At 50.5% G+C, this 27,860-nt stretch overlaps 1 protein-coding gene across 3 annotated transcripts in view; it reads right to left on the bottom strand.

Annotated features, from left to right (window-relative positions):
• PLXDC1 (plexin domain containing 1) overlaps window positions 1-27,860 on the bottom strand; it is a 91,527-nt gene that overhangs the window by 32,709 nt on the left and 30,958 nt on the right. For all 3 annotated transcript variants that reach the window (XM_008012888.3, XM_008012885.3, XM_008012884.3), the window contains exons 3-7: window positions 9,202-9,345; window positions 8,878-8,947; window positions 8,098-8,220; window positions 7,404-7,522; window positions 5,555-5,654 (exon numbers count right to left, since the gene is read on the bottom strand). In XM_008012888.3, coding sequence (XP_008011079.1) covers window positions 5,555-5,654; window positions 7,404-7,522; window positions 8,098-8,220; window positions 8,878-8,947; window positions 9,202-9,345 — 556 coding nt within the window. The remainder of the gene's footprint in view (window positions 1-5,554; window positions 5,655-7,403; window positions 7,523-8,097; window positions 8,221-8,877; window positions 8,948-9,201; window positions 9,346-27,860) is intronic.

The following is a 27,860-nucleotide window of genomic DNA, read 5'->3' as shown; positions in this document are numbered from 1 at the left end:
ATGGTGCCAAGCAGTAAAAAAGATTGGAGTAAGAGGCATTTTATACAAGCGGACTGTGTCATAGCGATGTGGACAGCCCTTAGCATGTTCAGGGAACCCAGGGGACACAGACCAGAGCTGCCCAGGCAGAGGGCAGTGAGCGGAGGGAGGGTTTGGAAATGCTCCAGCGTGACTGACTGCGCCCAGCTGTACCCGGCCTTGAATGCCACACTGAGGATTTTGACCTGATCCATGGGCAGCAAGGAGTCAGAGAATGATGTGATCAGATCTGATGGTGACAAGGAGGAACAGGAGACAGAGGGAAGGAGGACGAGGCGGGACCTGCTGGCAGTGTCTGGGGGTCAGGTGCTGGCTTTCACCTGGCAGGTAGACCCAACACCTCAGCACACAGCACCTGGAGGCAGACTCCAACAGCTCCCACCACCAAGATTTCCTCCCGATCTCGCAGAGCGGACATAGCCTCCCTGCTGTTTCAGGTGGGCTGTGCTTCCCCGCCCCTCTTCACCCCACATCTCTCTGGTTTGCTCTAAAGGAGCTTCTCATTCCAGAATCATAGAAGAGCCTCAGAGGCAGATGCTACCAGGGATCTGAGCCCCTCTAATCCACCCTCATTCCACAGCTGGATCAGGCACACGTGTCCTGAGACTCTGCCCCGAAGAAGCCCTGTGAGGGACGCGCGGATGAAACGGACACGTCCCTGCCCCCAGGTGGGCTGAGTAATGTACACGGGATGCGGGATAGGGAAGGAAATAAGGCACAGACACCAAGAACAGTCCCAGGAAGCAGCCTGGGGAGTTTGCACACAGGGTTGTGGGTGTTTGGGGGAGCTGAGGAGGAAAACATTCCTCTGGGTGGAACAGTGTTGGGTCAGTCTAAGAAAGACTCAGTGGTGGACTCCAGGATTTAAATGGAGAAGATCTGGACTTGAATTCTTCCTTTCATAGCTGTGTGACCACAGATACATCACTCTGCCTCTCTGAACATCTGTGTCCTCATTTAGAAAGGGACAAATGTACAAACTCACAATATTTAGGGGAGGATCCAAGACACTGTCCTGCTCAGTGCCTGGGAAAGAGGATTATAATCAGTGTAGTGGGCAGATGCTAACACGCCCCCAAAGAGCCTCTACAGTTGCTGCCTGGTATCCACGTCCAGGTACAATCCAGTCCCTGAATGTAGACTGGACCTGTGATTTGCTTCTAGCCAGCAGAATATGGCAAAAAAAAAAAAAAAAGAGAGGATGTTACTTCTAAAATTAAGCTATAAAAAGACCCTGGTTTGCATCTTCCTCGCCCTCTGCCGCTGTCTCGCTTGCCTGTTCTGATAGAAGCCAGCTGCCGCATCATGGGGAAGTTTACCAGGCAAGGAGCCAAAGAAGGCCTCCCTGGGGAACTGAATCCTGAATCCTGAATCCTGCATCTTGAATCCTGAATCCTGCCAAACCACATGAAAGTTCTGAAGCAGGTCCCAACCCTCCCCACCTGCCACCCCATCATGGGGGTAACTGTGACCCCGGCTAACACTTTTTTTTCCTTTTTTTTGAGACAGAGTTTCACTCTTTCACCCAGTGAAATGGTGAGTGAGTGGTGTGAGGAGTGAAATGGTGCGATCTAGGCTCACTGCAAGCTCTGCCCCTCGGGTTCATGCAATTTTCCTGCCTCAGCCTCCCGAGTAACTGGGATTATAGGTGCCCGTCACCACACCCAGCTAATTTTTTTTTTTTTTTTTTTTTTTTGAGACGGAATCTCGCTCTGTCACCCAGGCTGGAGTGCAGTGGTGCAATCTCAGCTCACTGCAAGCTCCACCTCCCAGGTTCACACCATTCTCCACCTCCCAAGTAGCTGGGACTACAGGCACCTGCCACCACACCTGGCTAATTTTTTTCATTTTTTATTTTTTATTTTTAGTAGAAATGGGGTCTCACCGTGTTAGCCAGAATGGTCTCGATCTCCTGACCTGGTGATCTGCCCGCCTCGGCCTCCCAAAGTGCTGGGATTACATGTGTGAGCCACCACATGTGAGAACTCCTGGCCTGTTGGGAATAAACCAGGCCCCATTCACCAGCCCCTTGACCCTTGAGTGCCACCCACCCCACCCACGGATCTGCCCAGATGAAGATGTGGACCGGGGCAAGATGCTCAGTGGGTGCTAACCAGCCTTTACTGGGCAACCCGCCCAAGCCGGGCACTGTGCCTGGTGCTCTGTGCACAGATATCTCAGCCAATTCTCACCACAGCCCTTGGTGGGGCTCGAGGCAACTCATTAGATGGTGGCAGCCACAGCCCAGACCTTGCCTTGGGACACACGGAAAGCAGAAGAGTAGGTGACAGGCATGCCCACCGATGAGGTGGGTAAAGGGCTGGAGTCTCCATGGAACACACTTTGGCCACAGCTGTCAAAATTGTAAATGCCCCTGCCCTTTGACCCAATGATTGAACCACTGAGAATATAGTGTATGGAAATACACAGGGGCATGAAAGTACCTACTGTATTATTTGTTATAGCCCAAGATTAAAAACAACTGAAAAGTCTACCCCCAGGGGACAGGTTAAATTAAAGTCCATCCATGGAATGGACTATCACGCAGCCATTAAGGAGAAGAATGAAGCAGCTCACTGTGTGCTGAGACAGAACGGCGGGCAGGATGTACTCTGTTCAAGTGCAGAACCACAGACATCGTATACTATCAAATACACACACACACACACACACACACACACACACTTACCTGAAGGCTTGCAGCTCTGGAGATAACCCAGAACCCTGGTTTCCCCTCCCTTTGCCTCCAGGGAGGGGAACTGAGAGACAGGAAACAGAGACAGAGTTCGGGGGCAGGTGAAAAACCTAATCTCTGTACATCCTTTTATATCTTTTGCATTTTAGACTAGATACATTTATTCGTGAAAAAATATAATTTTATACATGAAGATAAAGAAATGCATTAGTAAATAGGCTGGGCGCAGTGACCCAGGCCAGAAATCCCAGCACATTGGGAGGATTGTGGGGGAGGTTAGCTTGAGCCCAGGAGTCTGAGACCACCCCAGGCAACATAGAAAGACCCTGTCCATCTCTACAAACAAAATTTAAAGATTAGCCGGGCATGGTGGCATGTGCCTGTGGCCCCAATTTCTTGGGAGGCTGAGATGGGAGGATGGCTTGAGCCCAAGTGTTTGAGGCTGCAGTGAGCTACTATGATGGACACTGCGCTCCAGCCTGAGACCCTGTCTCTAATAATAATAATAATAATAATGGATAGTAATTCATGGCTGGGCATGGTGGCTGACTCCTGTAATCCCAGCACTTTGGGAGACTGAGGCAGGCAGATCACCTGAGGTCAGGAGTTCGAGACCAGCCTGGACGACATGGTGAAACCCCGTCTTTACTAAAAATACAAAAATTATCCAGGCATGGTGGCAGGCGCCTGTAAACCCAGCTACTCAGGAGGCTGAGGCAGGAGAATCACTTGAACCCAGGAGGCAAAGGTTGTAGTGAGCCAAGATCGCGCCACTGCACTGCCTGGGCAACAGAGCGAGACTCCATCTCAAAAAATAGAATAGTAATTCACAGAAATGGCAAAAATCTCAAAGAGGGATGTGCAAACAAGTAAAGGTGTGGAAACTCTGCACCACTACCACATGCGACTTTTTGTCCCTAGTCACAAAAGCTGCATGAAAGTATGAAATTACTGTGGTGGCAGCATCTGACCTGCAACACCAGTATGAGGACTCCGCTTGTTCCGAGTCCTGCACTGTTCGCTACAGAACCAGGTGTCCTGCTGGATTATAAAATACTGAGTTATAAAGTTTACCACAGTAAGATATTCTTATACAGGACTCACAGCCTGATGTGCCAGACATTGGGCCCAACACTTTACATACACTATCGCCTGCATATTTGCAGCAGCTGTAGGGGCAAAGTATCACTCTTATCCCCATTTTACAGATAAAGAAATAAACGCAGAGAGCTTAAGTGACTCACCAGAGGTCAGATGCTTGTGGAAAGTGTGGACTCTAGCTCAGGCTTCCAGTTCCAGAGCTGAGCCCCTAACACTCCGCTGAACTTTGCATACAGAAGGTACTGGGTAAAGCCTTTTAACTAAGCCCTGGTCCTTTCCTTCAGATTAAAAATAAATAAATTAACTAAAGGCCCCATTATTCCCCAACCCTCAAATTTCTGTTAAAGACAGAGGCTTGGCTGGGCAGGGTGGCTCACGTCTATAATCCCAGCACTTTGGGAGGCCAAGATGGGAGGATCGTGTGAGTTCAGGAGTTTGAGACAAGCCTGGGAAACATATCAAGACCCTGTCTCTACAAAAAATAACAAAATTAGCCAGGCATGGTGGCATGTGCCTATGGCCCCAGCTACTTGGGAGGCTGAGGTGGGAGGATAACTTGAACCTGGGAGGTGGAGGCTGCAGTGAGTTGAAATTGCACTACTGCACTCATCCTGAATGACAGAGCAAGACTTTGTTCCCAAAAAAAAAAAAAAAAAAAAAAAAAAAAGGCTGTGCTCAGGTGCTGAATGCCTCAAGGGCAGATGCCCTTCCTCTCAACAGTGCCTGGAACATAGTGGCCCAGTCTGTACGTAGGAACTCAGAACACGAGTACTGGAATTGAACAGAAATAGGCAACGATGTCTCCCCCGGGAAGCCCTGATTTCACAGAACGGCGGTACCTTGCCCCTCTACAGGAAGGTGACTTGGTGGCTCCCAAGGGTGTCCTTCCATCCAGCCTGGCATGGCAAGAGTGGAGTTGAGTATGCCCCCAGGCCCCAGCAAGGCCCAGGTGGGGTGGGAAGGGCAGACAAAGGCTCCTCCCCAGACCTCCCGGGGTCCCACATGGCAGAACTTGTGCCTATGGCGCAGCAGAAGAGGTCAGGTTAAACAGTCTCTGAGTCAAGGGTCTACAAGGAGCAGCAGTGGATGGGATGCCTGCCACCTCCCCAGGAGTCCAAATCCAAGACCCTTGTAAGCATGCAGTGGGGGTCGACAGCAGGGGCAGGGGAGAAAGAGCTATGATCTCCAAAAATGTCAGCACTGGAAGATGGCCTGGGAGGGAGAAGCACTGCTTCAGCTACTCCCCCATTTTGTAGATGAGGCAACTGAGGCCAGAAAGATGATGTGGTTTGCTGAAGGACAGGGAGGTAACGGCGTGGCCGAGGCTGGAGTCCTGTCTCCTGGCATCCTATGATGCTCCTTTTATCACCTGGAGTGGGAAGGCCACGATGGTTGTGTTCTGGGAGGACTCAAAATCTCTACTAGGGCATCTTTGGAGGTTTTCTACATGGAACAGGGGCTGAGTGGAAGGGCTGTGGCTCCCTTTCCCCTCAACAACCAGAGCAGTGCCTCCCATTGGAGATTTTGCTGGAGAAGATGGTCCCTCTGCTATAACAAAGAAAAGCTGGAAGTCACTGGGCCTCTTTTCCTCTTTGGATTCCCTGTCAGCTCTCTGCCCCTTGTCTACTCCCTGCCACTGTCATCCCCCCAGCAGCTCAGGTTCAGTCTGAACGGAGTCCTACCCCCATCAAGGCCTCTGCGGGGTCCCTGGAGACTCACCTGGCACATCCGGGGACGGATTGAGAATCATGAAGGCGTCCGATAGGCCGGTTTTGACAGGATGCTGGGAGGAGCTGATTTCCGGGACAGACATAGGGATCTGTGGCAGGGAGAAGAGGCTCCGTCCACCTCCCAAACGCTCTGGGGCCCACCCAGCCCTCCCCTGTGAGCTCCAGACCCATCTTTCTGGATGGCACCACCTCCTGGAGGACTCCAAAACAATGGGAGCCCAGTTGGACCCCACCCAAATTCCAAGTCCTCTCCATACCCCCTCCAAGCACATTTTCTTCTTTCCTTGGTCTCGGTGAATGGCACTCTGTGCAGGCCAAAAACCTGGGGCTCACCCTTTTCCCTTCCCTTTCTTTCATTTCTTCCCTTACCCATCTAATGCACCTGCAAATTCTGTTGCTTAACCTGCTAAGTGGCTCTCAAATCTGTCCGTTTCTTTCCATTCCCCCCCATCCTACTCTAAACTGCTGTCACCTTTCTCCTAAATTACTTCCCAGTATTCCCTCTAAGCCCCCAACAACCTGTTCTCCACTCTGAAGCCAGAGTGACCTTTCTCAAGGGCAAATCTGTGGTTCTCTCGCCCCATCCCCTGCCCCTCACTCCCTTCGAGCCATGCTGCCTTCTTTTTCTTCTGTTCTTTTTTTTTTTTTTTTTTTTTTTTTTGAGATGGAGTCTCGCTCTGTCGTCCAGGCTGGAGAGCAGTGGCCGGATCTCAGCTCACTGCAAGCTCCGCCTCCCGGGTTCAAGCCATTCTCCTGCCTCAGCCTCCTGAGTAGCTGGGACTACGGCATCTGCTACCACGCCTGGCTAATTTTTTGTATTTTTAGTAGAGATGGAGTTTCACCATGTTAGCCAGCATGGTCTCGATATCCTGATCCGCCAGCCTCAGCCTCCCAAAGTGCTGGGATTACAGGCGTGAGTCAACGCGCCCAGCTATTTTTTTTTTTTTTTTAATAGAGGTGGGTGTCTCGCTATGTTCCCCAGGCTGGTCTTGAATTTCTGGGTTAAATCAATCCTCCCACCTCAGTCTCCCAAAGCACTGGGATTATAGTAATGAGCCACCACACTGGCTCACCATGCTACCTTTTTTTTTTTTTTTTTTTTTTTTTGAGACAGAGTCTCACTCTGTTGCCCAGGCTGGAGTGCAGTGGCACGATCTCGGCTCACTGCAACCTCCAACTCCTGGGTTCAAGCGATTCTCCTGCCTCAGCCTCCTGAGTAGCTGAGATTACAGGTACCTGCCACCACGCCTGGCTAAATTTTTGTAATTTTAGTACAGACGGGGTTTCATCATGTTGGCCAGGCTGGTCTTGAACTCCTGAGCTCAGATGATCCACCTGCCTCAGCCTCCCAAAGTGCTGGGATTACGGGCATGAGCCGCCGTGCCTGGCCCATGCTGCCTTCTTTCAGTGCTTTGTGCCAGCCATGCTCTGTCCTGCCTCAAGACCTTTGTATGTGCTGTTTTCTCTCCTGGAACATACTTCATTCTCCTCTTTGCTTCCTGAACTCGTATTTATCCTTCAGATTTCAACTGTTTTCCTCAGCAAAGCCTCCCCTGGCCTCTGTCAAGGTTAAGAGGTGTGTGAAAGGCTCAGCTAGCACCAGGCACCTCTACTTGGGAGTGCTTGTCACAGTGGTGATTCTACATTTGTCCCTGTAATTATTGTCCATCTCCTCAACCAGACTTACAGCTCCAAAAGGGTAGGACCCGCAACCATCTTGTTAACTGCTGTATTCCCAGCAGCAGGTCCCATGCCTGGCACATCGTGAATTCTCTAAATACTTACTGAATGAAGAAAGGCTCCAGGACCCAGCTATCTCTGCAGCTGGGCCTACTCACCTCTTTATAGCCGAAGACAATGCGGCCGTCACGGTGCAGAGCTGCCTGGAAGGTGAAACTGCCCCTGTCTTCCCAGCCTTGGAGATAGACATGGTCCCACTGAACCACAAAGACTGTCCCTAGGGAGAAGAACAGAGACCCGGCTGGAAAGGAGATCGTGCAAGGAGCAGGGCCCTACAGAAATGCCAGCCGGAGGGTGATGGCCACAGGTTGGGATGAAGGGAAGTTTGCAAATTTAAGGAGGCGGGAGCTGGGCAGCTCACTAAAGCAGCCTGGCTTCGGAGCAGCAGAGGAGCCAGAAGATCCCGCTTCAGCCCCAGATCCTGTACTTGATCATCTCTTTCCATTTCCTCCTTGGGAGTCTATTCTGACTCCTTGAGATAAAAGAAGGAGGAGTGTCTGTTCTTCTGGGTTCAGATGGGGTTCAAGGAACATAAACAACAAAGGCCCCTAACATTTATTCTACCTCGACTAAGAGCGAAGCACTGTCGTTTTGTTATCTCCTCAGATTCTTCTGGGTGGCAGGCATTTTTGTCCCCATCTGACAGGTGAGAAAACTGAGCAGAGAAAGGTAGGTGGCCGCTTTGCTGTGGGACTGCGGGACTCTTGCCCTCTGTAGGCCCTGTGCTCCTCTAGAGGGCTGGACAAGGGATCCCTGGAGCTGGGTGACTTAAATTCTGAGATCCGGTCTCACCATTGTCAAAGTACACAACTGTGGAGTTGTCGGAGTAGCCAGGGTTGAAGTTGGCCATCAGCGGCGCCACATACTGAGTAGCTGTGAGCATCCGATGGATCACATCCCCCATGAAGATGAAGCCTAGGGTGGGAGAGGTGCAGAGAAGTCACCAGAAATGGCCCAGAGGGGCCGCTCTGGGGGCCTTTTCCCCAAGGGCAACAAGGGCAGCGCCGGCGGAGTTGGAAGTGAGCCTGAGATCTCTGTCGCCCATCTGGTGGGCTCTGGGTCCGGTGTGTATGGAGCCAAAGGGCCCTAGACAGGAGAAGGTCCTCCCTGTTCCTTCAGCGGGACACAGACTATAGGGTGAGGGGGCAGGAAGAGGAGGGGACTCGCAGCTTTTCCCATCCCTGGGGAAGTGGGATGTGGAACTGAAGTGCAGGGATTAAAGACAGAAGCCTCCTATCAATAGGGAGCCTGGCCCCAGGAGCCCAAGCTCTCAGAGGGGTCTCCCTCTCCCTCTTATTCAGCGACTCCGGGACACAGGGCTGTCCACACTGACTCGTGCTGGCCCAAGGAGACGCACACACGCACGCACATGAGCAGGTCAGTTGATGCAAGCGGGATGCTCTGACGTCCACTGACCCCCGCTCCTGAGAATCAGGCTCCTGTTAGAACCAAACGTGCATTCCTCCCATGTCATCTACACAACCCTGTCTCCAGTTTGCCACCCCTGGGAGGGCCCCTGAGTTCGGGCTGAGGTCTCCAAACCCTCCCCGGGGCCCCACGATGTGGCCTTACCTCCAGTTGCTATGGTGATCTGCCGCAGAAGATGCCCGTAGAAAGGGAAATCAAAGGACAAGACCACTCTCTGCAGGGGATGGGAGAAGGTCAGCATGCCCTGGGCACCCACACTGCCTCATGCTTGTTTGGACAGAGTGGGGAGCAGGCATGCCCAGGGCCACTACTGGGCACCCCAACTCTGGCAAAGTCCCATGGGAATTCCTGGAAGGTACCTCCCAGGTCACAGACCTTGGGCCACAGCCATGCCCACTGACCAGGCAGGGTGGGTTGGCCCCCGGCCTCCCAGCCCAGAGAAGCACGGCTGGGCACTGGGGCACTCACCGAAGCCTGCCGGTGGGTGTTGGAGAGTATTGTGTGGATCTTCACTTGGCTCCGGTTGGCCTCGGCCACATCTACCCACAGTTGCCGGCTGCGGGGCTCACTGGGGCCATAGAGACGGGACACATAATAACTGTGGTTGTCCTCCTGCCAGCACCAGAGATAAAGCCCACAGGAGGCGTGAGTAGTCGGCATTCCAGGAGTCACCCTCCGTCCTTCCCCACTCAGACTTCCGGGTACAGGAAGTCACCACCCTCCCAGGGCGCTGGACCTGTGGCCCCGAGGGCTGGTTTAGGCCTAGGACCCCCTGGGTTCCCCCTTGGCCCCAGACAGCTCACTAGCTGGTCGCTAGGAGTACCCCAGCAGGCCTGGCCACAGTCAAATCCACACCTGCTGCACTCATGCTCAACCCTCCTGATCCCAGACAAGCCAGGAGGCTGGCAGCCCCTGAATCCCTTCAGACCATGACCAAGGCTGAGCTTGGCTTGGGGCATGAGGGAGGAACAGACAGGATGGCCCCAAACCGGGCCCTGGTTTTCAGGGAACTCCCAGGCCAAGGGAGAGTCATAGTCCCTGCCCTGGAAGAATACCCTACGTAATGGAAAAGAAAAATCTGAGCTGGACATGGTGACTCACGCCTGTAATCCCAGCACTTTGGAAGGCCAAGACGGGCGGATCACTGGAGGTCAGGAGTTCGAGACCAGCCTGGCCAACACGGTGAAACCTTGTCTTTACTAAATATACAAACATTAGCCTGGCCTGGTGGCACACGCCTGTAATCCCAGCTACTCGGGAGGCTGAAGCACAAGAATCACTTGAACTGGGGAGGCGGAGCTTGCAGTGAGCCAAGATCGCACCACTGCAGTCCAGCCTGGGCGACAGAGTGAGACTCTATCTCAAAAAAAAAAAAAAAAAGAAAAATCTGGATCTTAGAAGGCACCAGTCTAAAGGAGGAGGCTGCCTCTTGATCCTGGGGAGTTGCCAGTCTGGAATGGGACTTGTATAAACACAGGAGCACAGACCCTCAAGCAGAGCTGATACAGAACCCAGAGCCCACACAGCATCACCACGGGGGTGGGAAGGCGAGAGAAGCATCAAGGATTCCTTCCAGGCATGCCTCTGAGCCTTTGCTGTGTGCCTGATGGAGATAAAATAAAGAAGCCAGAACGCTGTGGGCTGGGGGTTCATTCTGCAAGGCTCTCCTGCAGAGGAGCACTTGGGCCAGGGTTTAAAGGAGGCCAGAGAAATGGTTGGCAGAAAGACTTAAGAGCCAGAGAGGGGCGATGTGGAAGCACTTCCTGGAGCCGGCCCAAGAGCACCAGCCGCAGGAGGAAGGCAGGCAGGGCAGGCAGGTTCCCTCGGCAGCCACCGCCACAGAGATAGGGCTTCGGACCGGTGAGGAGCCCTGGGTCATTAATCAGGCTGCCCAGTGGTGGTGGTGGCAGACACAGCAGAGCAAACGACATTCTCCCTGCCAGGCTGCCAGCTGCCCAGCTGGCCCTTGCCCTGGGCCCAGCATGAGTGGGGACAAGGGGTTCCTGCAATCCTCACCTGCCAGAAGGCACTCTGCTCTTACGACAAGTGACACACTCTGGGGACCTGGGGTCGGGGCAGGCCGGGGGAAGAGGAGCAGATAAAGCATGGTTGGTTGGTGTCAGGGGCTATTCCCTCTGCCACTGCCCTCCCTTCCTGCCTCCAGACAGCCCATGCCTCCACCCATCCTCAGCAGGGCAGTCAAACCAATCAAAAACACCTCTCTGTTCACAGGCTATCCAGGGCTCCCTCAAGACACTGTCCTCGAGACAAAAACCAAAGCTCTTAGGCTGGCGTGCAAGATCCCACCATGAGCCAGCCCCAGCCTCTCTCTAGCTCTTTCTCTCTCCTCTCACCACCTCGTGCATCCTTGTGCACCCACCCCCGCAGACCAGACTCCCCTGACGGCCTCAAGCCATCAGTGGTCACTCGTGCCCCTGCCCACACTGGTCCTCCTGTCTGGAATGGCTGCCCTTGCCTTCTCCCTTTGGCAGATTCCTGGTCATTCAACACTCAGCTTAAACTCTGCCTTCTTTTATTTTTGAGACAGAGTCTCATTCTGTCGCCCAAACTGGAGTGCAATGGCATTTCCTCGGCTCACTGCAACCTCCACCTCCCGAGTTCAAGAGATTCTCATGCCTCAGCCTCCCAAGTAGCTGGGATGACAGGCACACGCCACCATGCCTGGCTAATTTTTGTATTTTTAGTAGAGACAGGGTTTTACCATGTTGGCCAGGCTGGTCTCGAACTCCTGACCTCAGGTGATCCACCCACCTCAGCCTCCCAAAATGCTGGGATTACAGGTAGGAGCCACCGCGCCTGGCCAAACCCTGCCTTCTTATCGGCCTTCCACCCCTACCTCCCCAATGACCTCCACCCCATGGAAGTGGCCTCCACCATCCCTTATTTCAGGGGGTCCTCAAGGGGTGACTCGTGTACTATTTGCAAGAGTCACATAGGGCCACTCTTGTTGGATTCCTGGTTTTACTCATAAAGCCACCTGGTAGGGGGCTGCCCTGATGCCACGGCCCCTGGGGTGAGGGCCAAGGATGCTGCTTCCCATTGCTGCCACAGCCATCAGCCCTGGAGTCTCGGGAGGGTACCCAAAGGGGGATGCACTGCTCTCCAGCTCTGCCTACAGGCACTGAAGCCACTGCTTCTGCCCAGAGCTCTTGGCCTCCCTTGGGAAAGCAGCTCCCTGTTTCTGCCCCTTTCCCCACCCTCCAGGAGACCTAATGCTTCATCTTTTTCCTTGGTTTCTGTCTCTCCTATCTCCACCCATCTCTACTGGAGACCCCTATCTCCATTTTTAAAAAAAAAAAAATCACCCATCAAAAAAACAAAGCTCCGTGCATAGCAATCTGTGCAGAGAGATCTGCACAAAGGAAGAGTCCGACGGCCGCCTCCCAGCCTGCTTCCTGGATTCACTGGTGAGCAGTCTTTATTCCACTTCCAAGCAAAAAAAATATAAGGGGCCCTGCCCAACACTGTACATCTGATAGTCTGCAGGACCCCAACTCTGCAGCTGGTTATGGTTCTCCTGGCACCACCTGCCACGGCCATAGCTACAACTCGCCCTCTTCCCCCAAATTCAAACAAAAAAGTGGTTTATATTAAGAGACATCAGTTAGCTTAAAATTTTGCCTGAAGAAAGGAAACCAAGTTTAGATGCTATTCAGCCCATCTTTTATTATTATTATTTATTTATTTGTTTATTTATTTATTTGAGATGGATTCTCACTCTGTTGCCCAGGCTGGAGTGCAGTGATGCAATCTCAGCTCACTGCAACCTCTGTCTCCCGGGTTCAGGTGATTCTTATGCCTCAGCCTCCTGAGTAACTGGGATTACAGGTGTGCACCACCACGCCCAGCCCAGTCCATTATTTAAATGTCTGTTTGCCCCTGAACTACGAGCCTCTGACGGGCAGGGATGGGCAAAGTCACCTCTGTGCCTATATGGCTCAAGGTCCCTCACTTCCTCCGTGCTTAGGAAGTGTTTGCTGGAGGTGGGGTGGGGGGACCAGTGCTTTGCAATGTGTTAAAATTGGGGAAGTAAACTTGCCTCCCTAAATCCTGGGCTATCTTATGATCTGTGGGTGAGGGGAAAACGAGTGGCCCACCTTAACACAGCCAGCACCAGCTAGCCCTTCCATCCTTTTGCATGCTGTAGTGGGTTTCTACTGTGTTACCCAAAACGATATGTTCAAGTGTGCACCTCTGGTACCTACGAATGTGACCTTATTTGGAAATAGTCTTTACAGATGAATCAAGTCAAGATGAAGGTAGACCGGATTAGGGTGGGCCCTAAATCCAATGACCGGTGTCTTTTTGTAAACGAAGAGGGAGATGTGGATACAGAGACACAGAGGAGATATAGGGAGGATCCCTGTCGCAGTGAAGGCAGAGAATGGAGTGACGCTGTTTACAAATCAAGCACACCAAGGATTTCCAGGAGATCCAGAAGCTAGGACAAGACAAGCAAAGATCCTTTCCAGGGCCCTTGAGAGGGAGCGTGGTCCTGCTGACACCTTGATTTCAGACTTCTGGCCTCCAGAACTGCAAGTGAATAAATTTCTGTTGTTTTCAGCTACCAAAATTGTGGTAATTTGTTCTGGCAGCCCTAGGAAAGGAATATCCGTGCCACAGATGTGTGTTACCGTGGCCCGGTTGGGACAACCTGAAGTTGTTTTCCTTGTTCCACGTCATCCCCTTGCTTAGGCCATTCTGTGGCTTCCCAGTTGCACTCAGAACAAAGGTCACACCCCTTCCGCCATTCCCTTCTCTTCTTTACTAATATAACATTGATTTTGGATTGAGCACAGTGGTTCATGCCCGTAATCCCAGCACTTCCAGAAGCCGAGGCTGGAGGATCACTTGAGGTCAGGAGTTCAAGACCAGCCTGGGCAACATAGTGAGACCCTGTCTCTACAAAAAATACAATAAAATAAAAACAGTTAACTGGGCATGGCTGTGCATGCCTATATTCACAGCAACTCAGGAGGCTGAGGCAGGAGGATCCCTTGAGCCCAGGAGGTCGAGGCTGCAGGGAGCTGTGATTGGGCCACTGCACTCAGCCTGAATGACACAGTGAGATTCTGTCTCAAAAAAAAATTGATTCTGTAGCAACCAGCAATGTAGCCATCTAATAAACCTCATTCCCTGGATGTCAAGGATTACCATGTGACACAGGCTGGCTCGTGATATCAGCTGAAGGTTCCAGTGGAGCCTTTTGAAAGAGGTCAAATTTGACTGCTTGTCCCTCTTATCTTTGCCCTTCTTCTTCCTGCCTGGAATGCAGACATGATGGCTGGAGTTCCAGCAGCCATCTTGTGAGTATAAGAACAAGAGCCACACCCTAAGGATGTTGAAGTGGAGAACTAGATGGAGCCTCGGTCCCTGATGACATGCTGGAGGGCTCCTCCTTAAGTCCCTGGATTTAGCTCTCTGTTACATAGAAACACAAATCCTTCCCCGTGTGTGGTGATCTGGCCCCGACTCAACACCTCCTTCTCTCCCCTGTTTTCTTGTTCTGGGAATCACCACGCAGTTGTCTGCCTCAGGACCTTGGTGCTGCCTGTGCCTCAAAATTTCTTCCCCTTCCCTATTCAGGAGCTGACCCTTCCTCACTCATCCAGCCTCAGCTCAGGAGTCACTTCCTCGAGAAAGCTTCTGTGATTCCCTGTTGCATTCCCATCACACCCTGTGCTTCTTTCTCCTGGTGTTTTGCACACTTGTGACAATTTACTTGGATTTTATACACATCTTCACGTCTGCCTTTCCTGTAAGATCACAAGACCTCAAAAGTAAGGTCAGCCTTTATCTATCATATTTAAGCACAGAGTATGTGTTCAATGGAGGATTTGTTGAACAAAGAATGACCACGAAGTATAGCTTCCTGTTTTACGGGTACCACTACATATTCTGAAGTCCAGGATAGGATCATTTTACGAAACAAAGCAGGACAGCTGCAGATGCTAAACAGGTGCTCTCAGGTAAGTCTCAGAGTCAACTGAATACAGCTTCCCCTGGGAACCTGAGCAGGCCAGTGTTTAAGACAGTTGTTTTGAGGCTTGGAGAAAGGTCTGGTTTCAATCAGCCTACTTCCTGGGCCCCACACAGCGAGAGCTTTCCCCAAACCTCCAGGCGTCTGACATGAGTGCCCGGGACAGAGGCCACACTCTGCAGTTGTGAAGCCCAAACAGATACTGACGTGTCTCTTGCCGCCTCAGCTAAGACTGCAAAGGGTGAGATTCCTGGGAATGCATCTTCCTGGCCCATTGCTCCAAGTTCTCTGCTTCAAAGCAAATACAAGTGGTCTGATCCAAACTAGTGCTGCTCTGCAGAGAGGCCAGGCCCTGTGTCATGTGCCTCAGCTCTGACACCTGGATGATCCTTGGACTCATTTCTTGGAGTTCCCAGTGATCCCTGCAATGGCACCTCTTAACTGACAAAGATTTCATCTATTCTGACTCAAGGAGAGTCAGAAATGAAAGGAGCTGCTGCCTCTAACTCCTAAGCTGATTCTCTCCAATGAGTCAGCAGATCCCAGGGAGGGCTACAACCTTGAAGCCTAACGATGCCCTACTCAGGCCAGCGAGGGTGAGGCCAAGCTCTGCTTCAGGCCTCAGAAGTGCCAACTACAGCTGGCCTGCCAGGGGAAGGACTGGCTCAAGGGCAATGCCATGCAGAATCTGCTGCAGGTCCCAAACAGGCCCAACACACTGCCCTCCTGGCATGCCTGCTTTTATTACTCCAGGACAGTGAAGCCAGGAGCCATACTACTCAGCTGTGACTGAGAGTGGCCACAGAGTGATGGGTGAGGCCAAAATGCACCCTGGAGGGAGGGGGTGACTTACAGTGGGATCACTCCTGGGCACAGCCAAGCACAAAGCCTGCAGGGGAGCATTTGGGAGCATGGGAGGAAGAAGGGAAGCTGGCATTTGCTGAGTGGTAATGGGAGAGTGCTGGGCATTTCATATTTGTTACTGCAGGGCAACCCTAGGAGGTGAGCACTCATATTAGTCCCATTTCCTCAGTGGGGAAACAGACTAGAAATCATGTAACTAGGCCAGGCGTGGTGGCTCATGCCTGTAATCCCAGCACTTTGGGAGGCTGAGACAGGGCAGATCACCCTGTCTCACCAAACAAAAAATAAAAAGAAATAATGTTTAACTGTATGAAACCAGGTCAGTTCCACTCAAAGACAGTGACCTTTCCTCTATCCACTGTCTCTGAGATCTTAAAGCAACAGCCCTCCGGGAAGGTGACTTAGGCCACCTACCAGTCATTGGTTAAAATCTCAATCAGAAGGACTACTGTCTGGAGGTTGGAGCTCAGGGACAGTGGTGCATTCATCTCGCCCCCAGAACCTCCCTAGTGCAGGGCCTGGCACCTGGTATCTGGTGGGTGTTCAGCATCTGCCTGCCAAATGAGCTGAATAACTGACAATAACATAACATAACAAATAAAATAACATAACAAATGAGCTGAATTCTGCAGCCAGTGGTGTCAAGACTGTGCTGAGAATGTGCAGTGTGGCTCTGACAAGGACAGCATCCTCCCCCATCTCCAATGGCAGGTGACACAAAAGCCACTTGTGGAGGAACCAGCTGCCTCCTCTGGGAATCCAAGCCCATAGACAGCATTCCCAAACCTGGGACATCCTGGACACAGGAAGGTGTCTCTGGATTCCTCAATTTCTTCTCTGAAGAAGTGAAGCCAACACGGGAGATACCTTCGGGGGCAAGGAAGAGAAACCCAGGTTGAACCCAGGTTCGACACGAAGGACTTGTGTTAGACCATGCGTCCGAGAGCCCGGCAGCAGGGCAGCAGGCATGGAACATGGATGATCCTTGTGTCATCAGGGCGTTGTCCTAAGTGTGACTGCCTCCTGGTCCGAAGAGGGCTTCCTTGTCGGGTTCAAAAGGAGAAACCTCGCACCAACAGTGGAATGCAAGATCTTCCCTTCAGTCTGATGTGGCCCCGACTATTACAGCAGCCAGGGCGTGCCAGATTGGTGCAAACCAGTCCACTTCCCCCAGGAACTGGGGATCATGGCTCCGCTAGGAATGGGGAATGGGAGTTGGGTGAGCAAAGGCCTAACATCAGGGCTGATGGGGAATGTGGCTCAATGACCAAGACTAAGCTCTTTCAGTCTTTCTTCTCTGCCACTTTCAGTGCGGGCTTCATTGTAAGGCTAGGCACCTTGTAGTGACGGGATGGCTGACAGTGGCGACTAGCCCTGGCTCATGGAAGCAAGACAGGCACAGCACACATCTCCCCGACCACTGAACCAACACGTGTGCTTTAAGATGGCAGGGCCAACCTGGGCCCCCTGCCACCTCTGGACTAGGGAGCCCTAGATGCTAAACAGCTTCCACCTAGACCAAACACCAGCTGGGGTGTATGGTTATCTAGGAACCCAAGATCCCATTCCTATTGTGCAAGGCTGTAAGGTAAAATATATGTTGAAAAGTCAACTACAATGTCCACTTGCCATCTGAATCCAGCCAATGAACCAGTACTCTCAAAAGACAAGAAGCACTTTGGGAGGCTGAGGCAGAAACATCACTTGAATCCAGGAGTTCAAGACCAGCTTGGGCAACACAGTGACACCCCCCAAGTCTACGGAAAAAAATGCAAAAATTAGCTGGGCATGGTGGCATGCACCTGTAGTCCCAGCTACTTGTGAGGCTGGGGCAGGAGGATCGCCTGATCCCAGAAGATCAAAGCTGCAGTAAGCCATGATTGTGCCACTGCATTCCAGCCTGGGCAACAGAGCAAGACACTGTCACAAAACAAACAAAACCAAGAGACATGCCTTTTACTTTCTGGAAGCAGAGCTGAGTAAAGGGTTTGATTGGCCGGAATCCTCCAATCTGTCCACATGCCCAGGGAGGTGCAACAATTCTGCCAACCACTCAGGCCTTGGGGAATGAAAAAGAAGAGCCTTCAGCTGGGGCACGGCTGCTCCACTGCCTGTATTGTTTGTCTCCATCCAGTTCTTTATGAGGCCAGAGTTTACCCAGGTTCCTCAAAGCTGAGCATCAGTGATGCAATTAAAGCTATTGCCACCTACCCAGGGCATACTAGAACCAGTCCTTTTAATCTAGAATTCCTTAATTCCTTCCCTCTTTCTTTCCTTCCTTCCTTCCTTCCTTCCTTCCTTCCTTCCTTCCTTCCTTCCTTCCTTCCTTCCTTCCTTCCTCCTTCCTTCCTTCTTTCCTTCCTTCCTTCCTTCCTTCCTTCCTTCCTCTCAATCTCTTTCTTTTCGTTTCTTCTTTTCTTTCTTTTCTTTTCTTTTCTTTTCTTCTTTTTTGAGATGGAGTTTTGTTCTTTTCGCCCAGGCTGGAGTGCAATGGTGAGATCTCGGCTACTGCAGCCTCTGCCTCCTGGGATCAAATGATTCTCCTGCCTCACCCTCCAGAGTCTCTGGGATTACAGGTGCACACCACCATGCCCGGCTAATTTTGTGTTTTTAATAGAGACAGGAGTTTTACCATGTTGGCCAGCCTGGTCTTGAACTCCTGACCTCAGGTGATCCACCCACCTTGGCCTCCCAAAATGCTGGGATTACAAACATGAGCCACCATACCCGCCTAGTCTACAATTTCTGATGCTCCTGAAACATCAATGTTGTATGGAGCCCTGCTAACTAAAATTTCGGGCGTGGCATTATATTTTAAACAATATCCTTGTACCAGACATTGTACATAAAAACCTTGTACAGTTTTAGGATGCTCCATCCCCATCCCAAGGACGTCTGCCCCCCACCCATAGGCCCTGCTGAGTTGACTACACCCATCACAGTCTCCCACATAACCCTGTGCTTCCTCAGACTGATTGGACATAGGTAGTCACATGATTCAAAAGTAGCTCATCTCTTGGAAGCCTACAATCTACAGCTTGTGCAGCCTGAGCCAATCAGACCACACCCACCCACCCCACACACAGGGTGAAATTGGGAAACTGAGAAGCTGGCGGCAGGAGAGCTGAGTTGAAAGATCATGGCGACTTAGGAACTGAAACCATTGAAAATGAACAGGGTCTGTGAGAAAAAAAGAAAAAAAAGAACTGAAACCATCTTGAGCTGTCTGCAGAAGACTTCTGATCCACAGAAAGGCAAAGGCAGACCTTACATACATCTGGCTTCAATAAACATATGATGAATTAATGAAAAGGAGGCAAGAACTGGGGGAGGGGACCTGGTTCCCAACAGTTTTCCAGCTTCCTTGAGGTCTGGCTGTTCTTCATGTCCAGCCCTTGGGTCTCCCATGATCGTCTTCTGCACCCTCGCGATAATCCTTCTGTGTGGGACAGCTCAAATAGCTCCTCAGAACCAAAAGGACCTTAAATAGAATAGCCTTGCTTATGAGGTAATCAGAGGAAAAACCTCCAGGGTGAGCCCAGGCAGTCCTTAATTGATACAGACAGCAAGAATCTGAGCCGGGCGCGGTGGCTCACGCCTGTAATCCCAGCACTTTGGGAGGCTGAGGCGGGCGGATCACGAGGTCAGAAGATCGAGACCATCCTGGCTAACACGGTGAAACCCTGTCTCTACTGAAAATACAGAAAAAAAATTAGCCGGGCGTGGTGGCAGGCGCCTGTAGTCCCAGCCACTCGGGAAGCTGAGGCAGGAGAATGGTGTAAACCCGGGAGGCGGAGCTTGCAGTGAGCAAAGATTGCGCCGCTGCACTCCAGCCTGGGTGACAAAGCAAGACTCCATCTTATAAATAAATAAATAAATAAATAAATAAATAATAAAATAAAAGATGCCTTAAAAAAAAAAATCTGAATGAGCCCACCACAAAGCAAGGATACATGTTTGAGATTATGAATATGCTAATTACCGTGATCTGATCACTATATGTTATATGTATTGAAACATCACTATGTACCCCATGAATATGTACAATTATTTGTCAATTAAAAAATTAAATTAGATCGGGCGTGGAGGCCTGTAATGCTGGTACTTTGGAAGACCAGGTGAGTGGATCACTTGAGCTCACGAGTTCGAGACCAACCTGGGCAACATGTTGAAACCACCATCTCTACAAAAAATACAAAAACTGGCCGGGGTGATGGCGTGCACCTGTAGTCCCAGCTATGCAGAGTCTGAGGCAGGAGAATCGTTTGAGCCTGGAAAGTTGAGGCTGCAGTGAGCCAAGATTGCGCCACTGCACCCCAGCCTGGGCGACAGAGTGAGACCTGTCTCAAAAAAAAAAGCAGAGTTCCCAGCCATAATGGGAGGGGAGGTCAGACACACCTCATTGTAACTCCTCCCTTTTGCAGTTCAGACACAATTGACCAGCATTAATGTTAAAATAGAGATCAGAAGACAGACAGAATGGACTCAGTGGCAATATGATATCAAATTATAAACAGGACCTATGGCCATGACAGGCATGGGTTAAATCACGCACCCCTGCAGGCCACTCTGACCCGGCGCTTTTTTATTTTGTTTTTTGAGATGGAGTTTCTCTCATGTAACCCAAGCTGGAGCGCAATGGCACCATCTTGGCTCACGGCAACCTCCGCCTCCCAGGTTCAAGTGACTCTCCTGCCTCAGCCTCCCGAGTAGCTGGGATTACAGGCGCCCGCCACCACGCCCGGCTAAATTTTGTATTTTTAGTAGAAACCAACCTCAGGTGATTCACCCACCTCGGCCTCCCGAAGTGCTGGGATTACAGGTGTGAGCCCCCACGCCTGGCCTGACCCAGCATATTGAGTCTTGCTCTGACGTATCACATGACATATCAGGTAAGGCATGAAAGGATGTGACTCTGGCAGATCATATGACACATGGCGTGATATGATTGGCAAATCACATGATGATTAGCAAACTTCTTTATCTTAAACATTCTTTTCCACTGAATCCAAGTTTTCTATTTTTATTTATTTTAGATTTTTTTTTTTTTTTTTTTTTTTTTTTTTTTTTTTTTTTTGAGACAGAGTTTTGCTCCTGTTGCCCCGGGTGGAGTGCAATAGTATGATCTCAGCTCACTGCAACCTCCACCTCCTGGGTTCAAGTGATCCTCCTGCCTCAGCCTCCCAAGTATCTGGGATTACAGGCATGTGCTATCACGCCCAGCTAATTTTGTATAATTTTGTATTTTTAGTAGAGACAGGGTTGGGATTACAGGCATGAGCCACTGCACCTGTCCAAACACCCAACTAATTTTTAAATTTTTTGTAAAGTCAAGGTTTCACCTTGTTGCCCAGTCTGGTCTCAAACTCCTGGGCTCAAGCGATCCTCTCACATCAGCCTCCCAAAGTGCTGGGATTACAGGCATGAGCCACTGCACTTGGCCTCTACTGACTCCAGGTTTTTGAACAAAGCCTTACTCCTTTAACCAACTGCAAATTAAAGAATCCCTGAATCCACCGATGACCTGCGAGCTCTCACTTCAAGATAGCTCGCCTTTTTTGGGCCAAACCAACATATAAACTCCATATATTAATTTATGACTTTGCCGGTAATTTGTGCTTCCCTAAAATGTATAAAGCAGAGTTGTCACCTGTCTCAGGATCACTTACTCAAGGCTTCTTGGGTTTGTGTTTTCTCCAGGCTGTGATCACTCATGGAGGCTCAGAATAAACCTCTTTGAAATATTTTACAGAGTTTGATTTCTCCGCCAACACCACCATGATTCTTCTTCTGTAAAGTCAAGCACTGCTAGCTTCTTGGCTGGCCACTGGGAAAAAGAGTCCCATGGCTTGGAATTCACCAACTCTGGGGACACTTCCCAACTGCCACCATAGGCCCCTTATCACGCTGCCACCCACATGGGCAGTTTTGATGGAGGAACCCCACCCATGGCAAAAACTAATAAATGCCTCCCAATAACCATTCTCTCCTTCCGTGAGTTGCAAAGGCTCCCAGTTATAGCTAGGCACACAAGCACACAGTTAAACCATATTTCCCAGGCCTCCTTATGGCTAGGTATGGCTATATGACTATGTCTGGCCAATGGAAGATGAGCAGAAAGATTGCCCTTAATAAGAATGGGTGACTGGGTCTGGAGGCTCATGCCTTTGGGAGGCCAGCAGATCACTTGAGGCCAGGAGTTCGAGACCAGCCTGGCCAACATGGCGAAACCCCATTTCTACTAAAAATACAAAAATTATCCATGTATGGTGGTATCGCCTGTAATCCCAGCTGCTCAGGAGGCTGACACAGGAGAATCACTTGAACCTGGGAGGTGGAGGTTGTAGTGAGCCGAGATCATGCCACTGCACTCCAGCCTAGTTGACAGAGCAAGACTCTGTCTCAAAAAAAAAAAAAGAACGGGAACTGGGTGCGGTGGCTCACGCCTGAAATTCCAGCACTTTGGGAGGCTGAGGTGGGCGGATTGCTTGAGGTCAGGAGTTTGAGACCAGCTCCGCCAACATGTTGAAACCCCGTCTCTACTAAAAATATTTAAAAGTTAGCTGGGCGTGGTGATGCACACCTGTAATCCCAGCTACTCTGGAGGCTGAGGCAGGAGAATCACTCGAACCCAGGAGGTGGAGGTTGCAGTGAGCCAAGATCGCGCCACTGCACTCCAGCCTGGGTGACAGAGCGAGGCTCTGTCTCAAAAAAAAAAACGAACAAAAAAAACTGGGGTGCCCTCCCTCTGCCTGGCTGGGATGCAGATGTGATGGCGGGAGCTGAAACAGCCGTCTTGAGCTACAAAACAGAAAGCACATGTTTTAGAAGGCAGAGGCGCAAGATAGCAGGAACCTAGGCCCCCAACACCACGGAGACACAATATCAACCCCTGCTTACTTATGCTCGCACTGTTACGTGTGAGAGAAGAATAGGTTTCTCTCACAGCTGAGGGCCTTGTCACTTTGGCATCTGTTACAACAGCTGAACCTATATCCTAATTAATACAAGGCCCTGAGGGGTCTCTTCAGGCCACTGTATCCCAGGGTATTGTCACTCTAATCCATATGGATGTGCTTCTTAAAAAGAATGTGGAGACCTTGCCTGGCAGTGAACCTTCTTTCCCAAGGAGTTCACACAATTCACAGCCCATTGCAGAAGCTCTGAATGGGATAACCTGACATCGCAAAGGAGCTCAGAGAGGGTTACGTGAGCCACGCCACTTGGCAAGTCCACCAAAGGGAATGATGTTTCCTTGAAATGTGTGCAAGAAACCCTGATCAATAATCCACATTTGTTTTGGGAGGCAGTGTGATATGGATTTCAAACATTTTTGGTCCTGAAATCATTTCTTCCAAGAAATCTTTCATAGAAGCCCAATACGTCAATCACATCAAAGTAAAACCACGTTGGGAGAAGGACAGAGAAGGGTTGGAGCCCAGCCTGCTGTGCTACTTCCTTTTCCACCACCCTCCCTCCCACAGCAGCCCGTGAAGCGCTCGGGGTTCCATGGAGCACAATTCGAAAACCATTGCTCTAGGATCAAGCATATGGTCTGTGGAGTAAGTCAGACCCAAGTTCCAAAATGGGCTCCATTATGTAATGGTTGGTGTCCAGCATTCCTCTCTTCTCTGAGGGTCAGTTCCCTCATCAGTGACCTTTCTTGCAAGGTTCCTTTTTTTTTTTTTTGAGACGGAGTTTCACTCCTGTTGCCCAGGCTGAAGTGCAACAGCCCCATCTCAGCTCACTGCAACCTCCACCTCCTGGGTTCAGGTGATTCTCCTGCCTCAGCCTCCCAAGTAGCTGGGATTACAGATGTGTGCCACCACACCAGCTAATTTTTGTATTTTTAGTAGAGACGGGGTTTCACCATGTTGGCCAGGTTGGTCTCAAACTCCTGACCTTAGGTGTTCCACCTGCCTCGGCCTCCCAAAGTGCTGGGATCACAGGCGTGAGCCAACGCACCCAGCCTCTTGCAGGGTTCTCGAAAGGATTAGACAAAACATATCAACACGAAGCTCTTAGCCCAGTGCCTGGCCCACAGGAGGTATTTGAGAACTGGGAGCTATTACGCTGATTTGGTTGGGCCTTTCCAGGAAAGGGCTTGATTGTGGAGGCTGCCTCCTCAAAGCAACCCCCAGCTCCATCTGAAACGTCAGCAGTTACAGTATTTCTTCTGCCTCAATTAGTCATGCCTGGAGGCCCGGCAGGCACTTGATTTCTGACAGCGGGGCAGCTTTTACCTTGGCTGAGCTCAAGACATTTCTGGACGGGAACTCTGGCTAAGCTGTCACAGTCAGCCCATCACCTGCCAGCCAACTGGCCGGAGGAAATGCTGCGGCAAGCAACCAAGGACGCCCTGCAGGGCTGCTAGAGAGACTTGGCTGGCCAGGCTGGTCAGGATGGTGCTGAGGCAGCTGGGGCCAACCCAGGAGGCGTGGATGGGATGACTGCGGGGAGGGGGACATCCTAGTCCTGCCCTTCGATCGCAGGGCACACAAACCATGAGGCCTTACAAGGCCAACAGAAATGCGTTCTAGATCCTGCTGTTCAAAGAGCATCCCTGGGCCGCAACATCAGCATCACTGGGAGCTCATTAGAAATTCAGATTCTTGGGCCCAACCCAAGCCTGCTGAATCAGCATCTACCTTTGGAAGCACTTCCAAGGGGATTTTTTTGGAAAGCACAGTTTCAGAGGTCCTGGTTCAGAAGTACCTTCTGTATCAACACGTCACTCATTTTTGTCCCTGAGGAGATGGTGGGTAAGAGCTCAGAATGCCTGGGCACTGTGGCTCACACCTGTAATCCCAATACTATAAGAGGCAAAGGAGGGAGGGTCAGTTGAGGCCAGGAGTAAGGGACCAGCCTGGGCAACATAGGGAACCTCCATCTCTACAAAAAATACAAAAATTAGCTGGGTGTGGTGGGGCACACCTATAGTTCCAGCTACTTGGGAGGTTGAGGTAGGAGGATCGCTGGAGCCCAGGAGGTCAAGGCTGCAGTGAACTATGATCATTCCACTGTGTTCCAGCCTGGGCAACAGAGTAAGACCCTATCTCAAAAAATTTTTTTATTTAAATTAAGTTAAATTGTGAAAAAGAGCTCAGGCTCTGAAGGCAGAAAGACCTGGGTTCTTGTCCTGGTTTTGCCACTTACTGGCTGTGTGACCATGGATAGGCAGCTTCACCTCGGTTCCAGATAGCTAAAGAGAGACATGCCTGCCTCATCAGGTAGTTGTGTGGATTAAACATAAAGTCAGCCGGGCGCGGTGGCTCAAGCCTGTAATCCCAGCACTTTGGGAGGCCGAGACGGGCGGATCACGAGGTCAGGAGATCGAGACCATCCTGGCTAACATGGTGAAACCCCGTCTCTACTAAAAAAAAATACAAAATACTAGCCGGGCGAGGTGGCGGGCGCCTGTAGTCCCAGCTACTCGGGAGGCTGAGGCAGGAGAATGGCATAAACTCGGGAGGCGGAGCTTGCAGTGAGCTGAGATTGTGCCACTGCACTCCAGCCTGGGTGACAGAGCAAGACTCCGTCTCAAAAAAAATAAAAAATAAAAAATAAATAAAAATAAAAAATAAACATAAAGTCATACAATGAGGCTGGCACTCAGGAAGTGCTTATTTATTTATTTAGAGACAGAGTCTCACTCTGTTACCCAGGCTGGAGTGCAGTGCTGCCACCTCGGCTTACTACAACCTCCACCTCCCAGGCTCAAGTGATCCTCCCACCTCAGCCTCTTGAGTAGCTGGGACTACAGGCACAGGCCACCACGCCCAGCTAACTTTGTTTATAATTTTTGTTGAGCCAGGGTCTCACCCTGTTAGCCAGGCTGGTCTCGAACTCCTGGGCTCAAGCAATCCTCCCTCCCCCCGTCTCCCAGAGTGCTGGGATTACAGGGCTGAAGTACAATGCCTGGCTAGGAAGGGCTCTTTTAACGTCCTCTGTTACTATTTTCTCTCACCTCATGTATCCATACAATAACCCCCAGCTGCCCTCTGGACAGAGCCAAACTTCAGGTTGAAATAAACCCACACAGAACATTTGCCATCATGGAAATGCAGAAAATATATCCGCTGGTATAACCCTGAAAGGGGAGATCCAGGCTAGACAAAGGGGCTCTGCATCTGCTGAGGGTCTGGGGTAGAGAGATGTCAGGGTGAGTGAGGCTGACCTAAGAAAGCCCTGGAGACAGGGCTTTGGATTAGGCTTGTACAGAGGATATGGACTGGCATTGGGGGTATTAAGATTTTTTAATACCCCTAACAGTTCATGGAAATGGAAAAATCATCCTATCCTGGCAATGACCCAAATGTGGGCTTTTTGAGGGATTGTGATAGGGTAAATATAGACCATACAGCCACAGAGAATTAGGACAAGGACAGACAAAAACAAAAACAGGCCTTCCCCATCCCTCATCTGGTCCCATGCTGGCCTATTTTCTTCTAGTGTTTTTTCATATGTATGTTAATTTCACAGTCACAGTTCTGCTGATCATGCAGTTTCGTGGACCGCTTCTGTCACATTTCATGATATGGAAAGCAGCTTTTGATGGTAAACAAGGTATTTCCAAACATCATTTGTAACAGCTGCATGACAGTCCACTCAGGAGAAAACCCACAATTTTCTTCATTATTTCTCTTGGGCATTTAGGTAGCTTCCAATTTTGATGCTGTCATAAATATTACTGTGATGAACTTGATGCATTTTCCATATCTTAGATGACTTCCTCTGCTTCATAGTCTTTGGTATAAAGCAATGCTTCTCAAACATGAGTACGCATGGGCCCAGCATGGTGGCTCACACCTGTAATCCCAGCACTTTGGGAGGCTGAGGCAGGCGGATCATCTGAGGTCAGGAGTTCGAGACCAGCCTGGCCAACATGGTGAAACCCCATCTCTACTAAAACTACAAAAATTAGCCAGATGTGGTGGTGCATGCCTGTAATCCTAGCTACCCGGGAGGCTGAGGCAGGAGAATCGCTTGAACCCGGGAGGCAGAGGTTGCAGTGAGCCAGGATCGCACCACTGCACTCCAGCCTGGGCAACAAGAGCAAAACTCCGTCTCAAAAAAAACAAAAAAAACAACAAAAAAGAGTGTGCATGTGAATTACAGTAAGCCCTCACTTAACGTTGTCGATGGGTTCTTGGAAACTTTGACTCCAAGCAAAGCAATGTATAATGAAACCAATTTTACCATAAAGTAATTGATATAAGCAAGAGTTAATTTCCTAGGGCATATTTCCAGTTGCTTCCAAATAAAGTCAAACTGCTAAATAAAGACCAAAACACTTCTAATATTAAACAGACAAAAATGTGAGTTATGTAATACATACATTTTAAAAAGGCTCATAAAAACAAGTTAGGATAATTATTTACCCAATTATTCTGGTTCAGGGTCTCTGGTGGCTGGAACCTATCCCTGCAGCTCAGGGCACAAGGCGGGAATGGACTCAGAGGCCATTCCATCACAGGGCGCACTCACACACATTCACACTCACTCATCCTGGGACAACAGACACACAAGTGAACCTGAGATGCACATCTTTGATATGTGGGAGGAAACTAGAGTACTCGGAGATGTGAAGGGAACATGCAAACTCCACACCAATGGTGACCCCAGCTGGGAATCCATTTTTTTCTCATCAGCACTATAACAAAACAATGTCGACCAAAACGGTGTCATTGGAGGACCTGCTGTACCTGGGGGAATCAGATTCTGATTCTGCAGGTCTGAGGTCTCCGAGATTCCACATTTCCCACGAGCTCCCGGGCACTGCCAGTGCTGCCGGTCCCTTCCCACACCTTGAAGAGTACCAAGAATATGAAAGATAACACTTGAAGCTTCAAGGCCAGGAAATCCTCTTTTGTGACTGTAATCCCATTTTTGTACTTTCAGGTAAGGTCTGGGAGGGATCTTTCTAGTTAACTTTCTCAAGCCATCAGTGCATCAGATTTTTAGAACAACTCTATGAGAAATGGTCAGTCCCACCTTACAGATGAGGAAACAGGTTTAGAGTTAAGACCCAGCAAGGATGCCCACTGTCTGCCTCACCTGGGACCTGAGGAGGGTGAGCAACTGCCCCAGTTTTCATGGAACTTAGGAATTTCCAGGATGCCAGACTATCAGTACTAAAGCCAGGACCACCCTGGGAAACCCGGGATGGTTGATCTCCCTAGACCAGAGCCAAATTCCCAGTCAGCTCACACTTCTCACTCCCACTGTGTGCTAGGCCCTTAATGTACATTGCTGCACAAGA

Source organism: Chlorocebus sabaeus, chromosome 16 (assembly GCF_047675955.1).
Source record: "Chlorocebus sabaeus isolate Y175 chromosome 16, mChlSab1.0.hap1, whole genome shotgun sequence".
In the NCBI taxonomy this organism is placed as follows: domain Eukaryota; kingdom Metazoa; phylum Chordata; class Mammalia; order Primates; family Cercopithecidae; genus Chlorocebus; species Chlorocebus sabaeus.
This window is presented reverse-complemented; position numbering and strand designations above follow the sequence as displayed.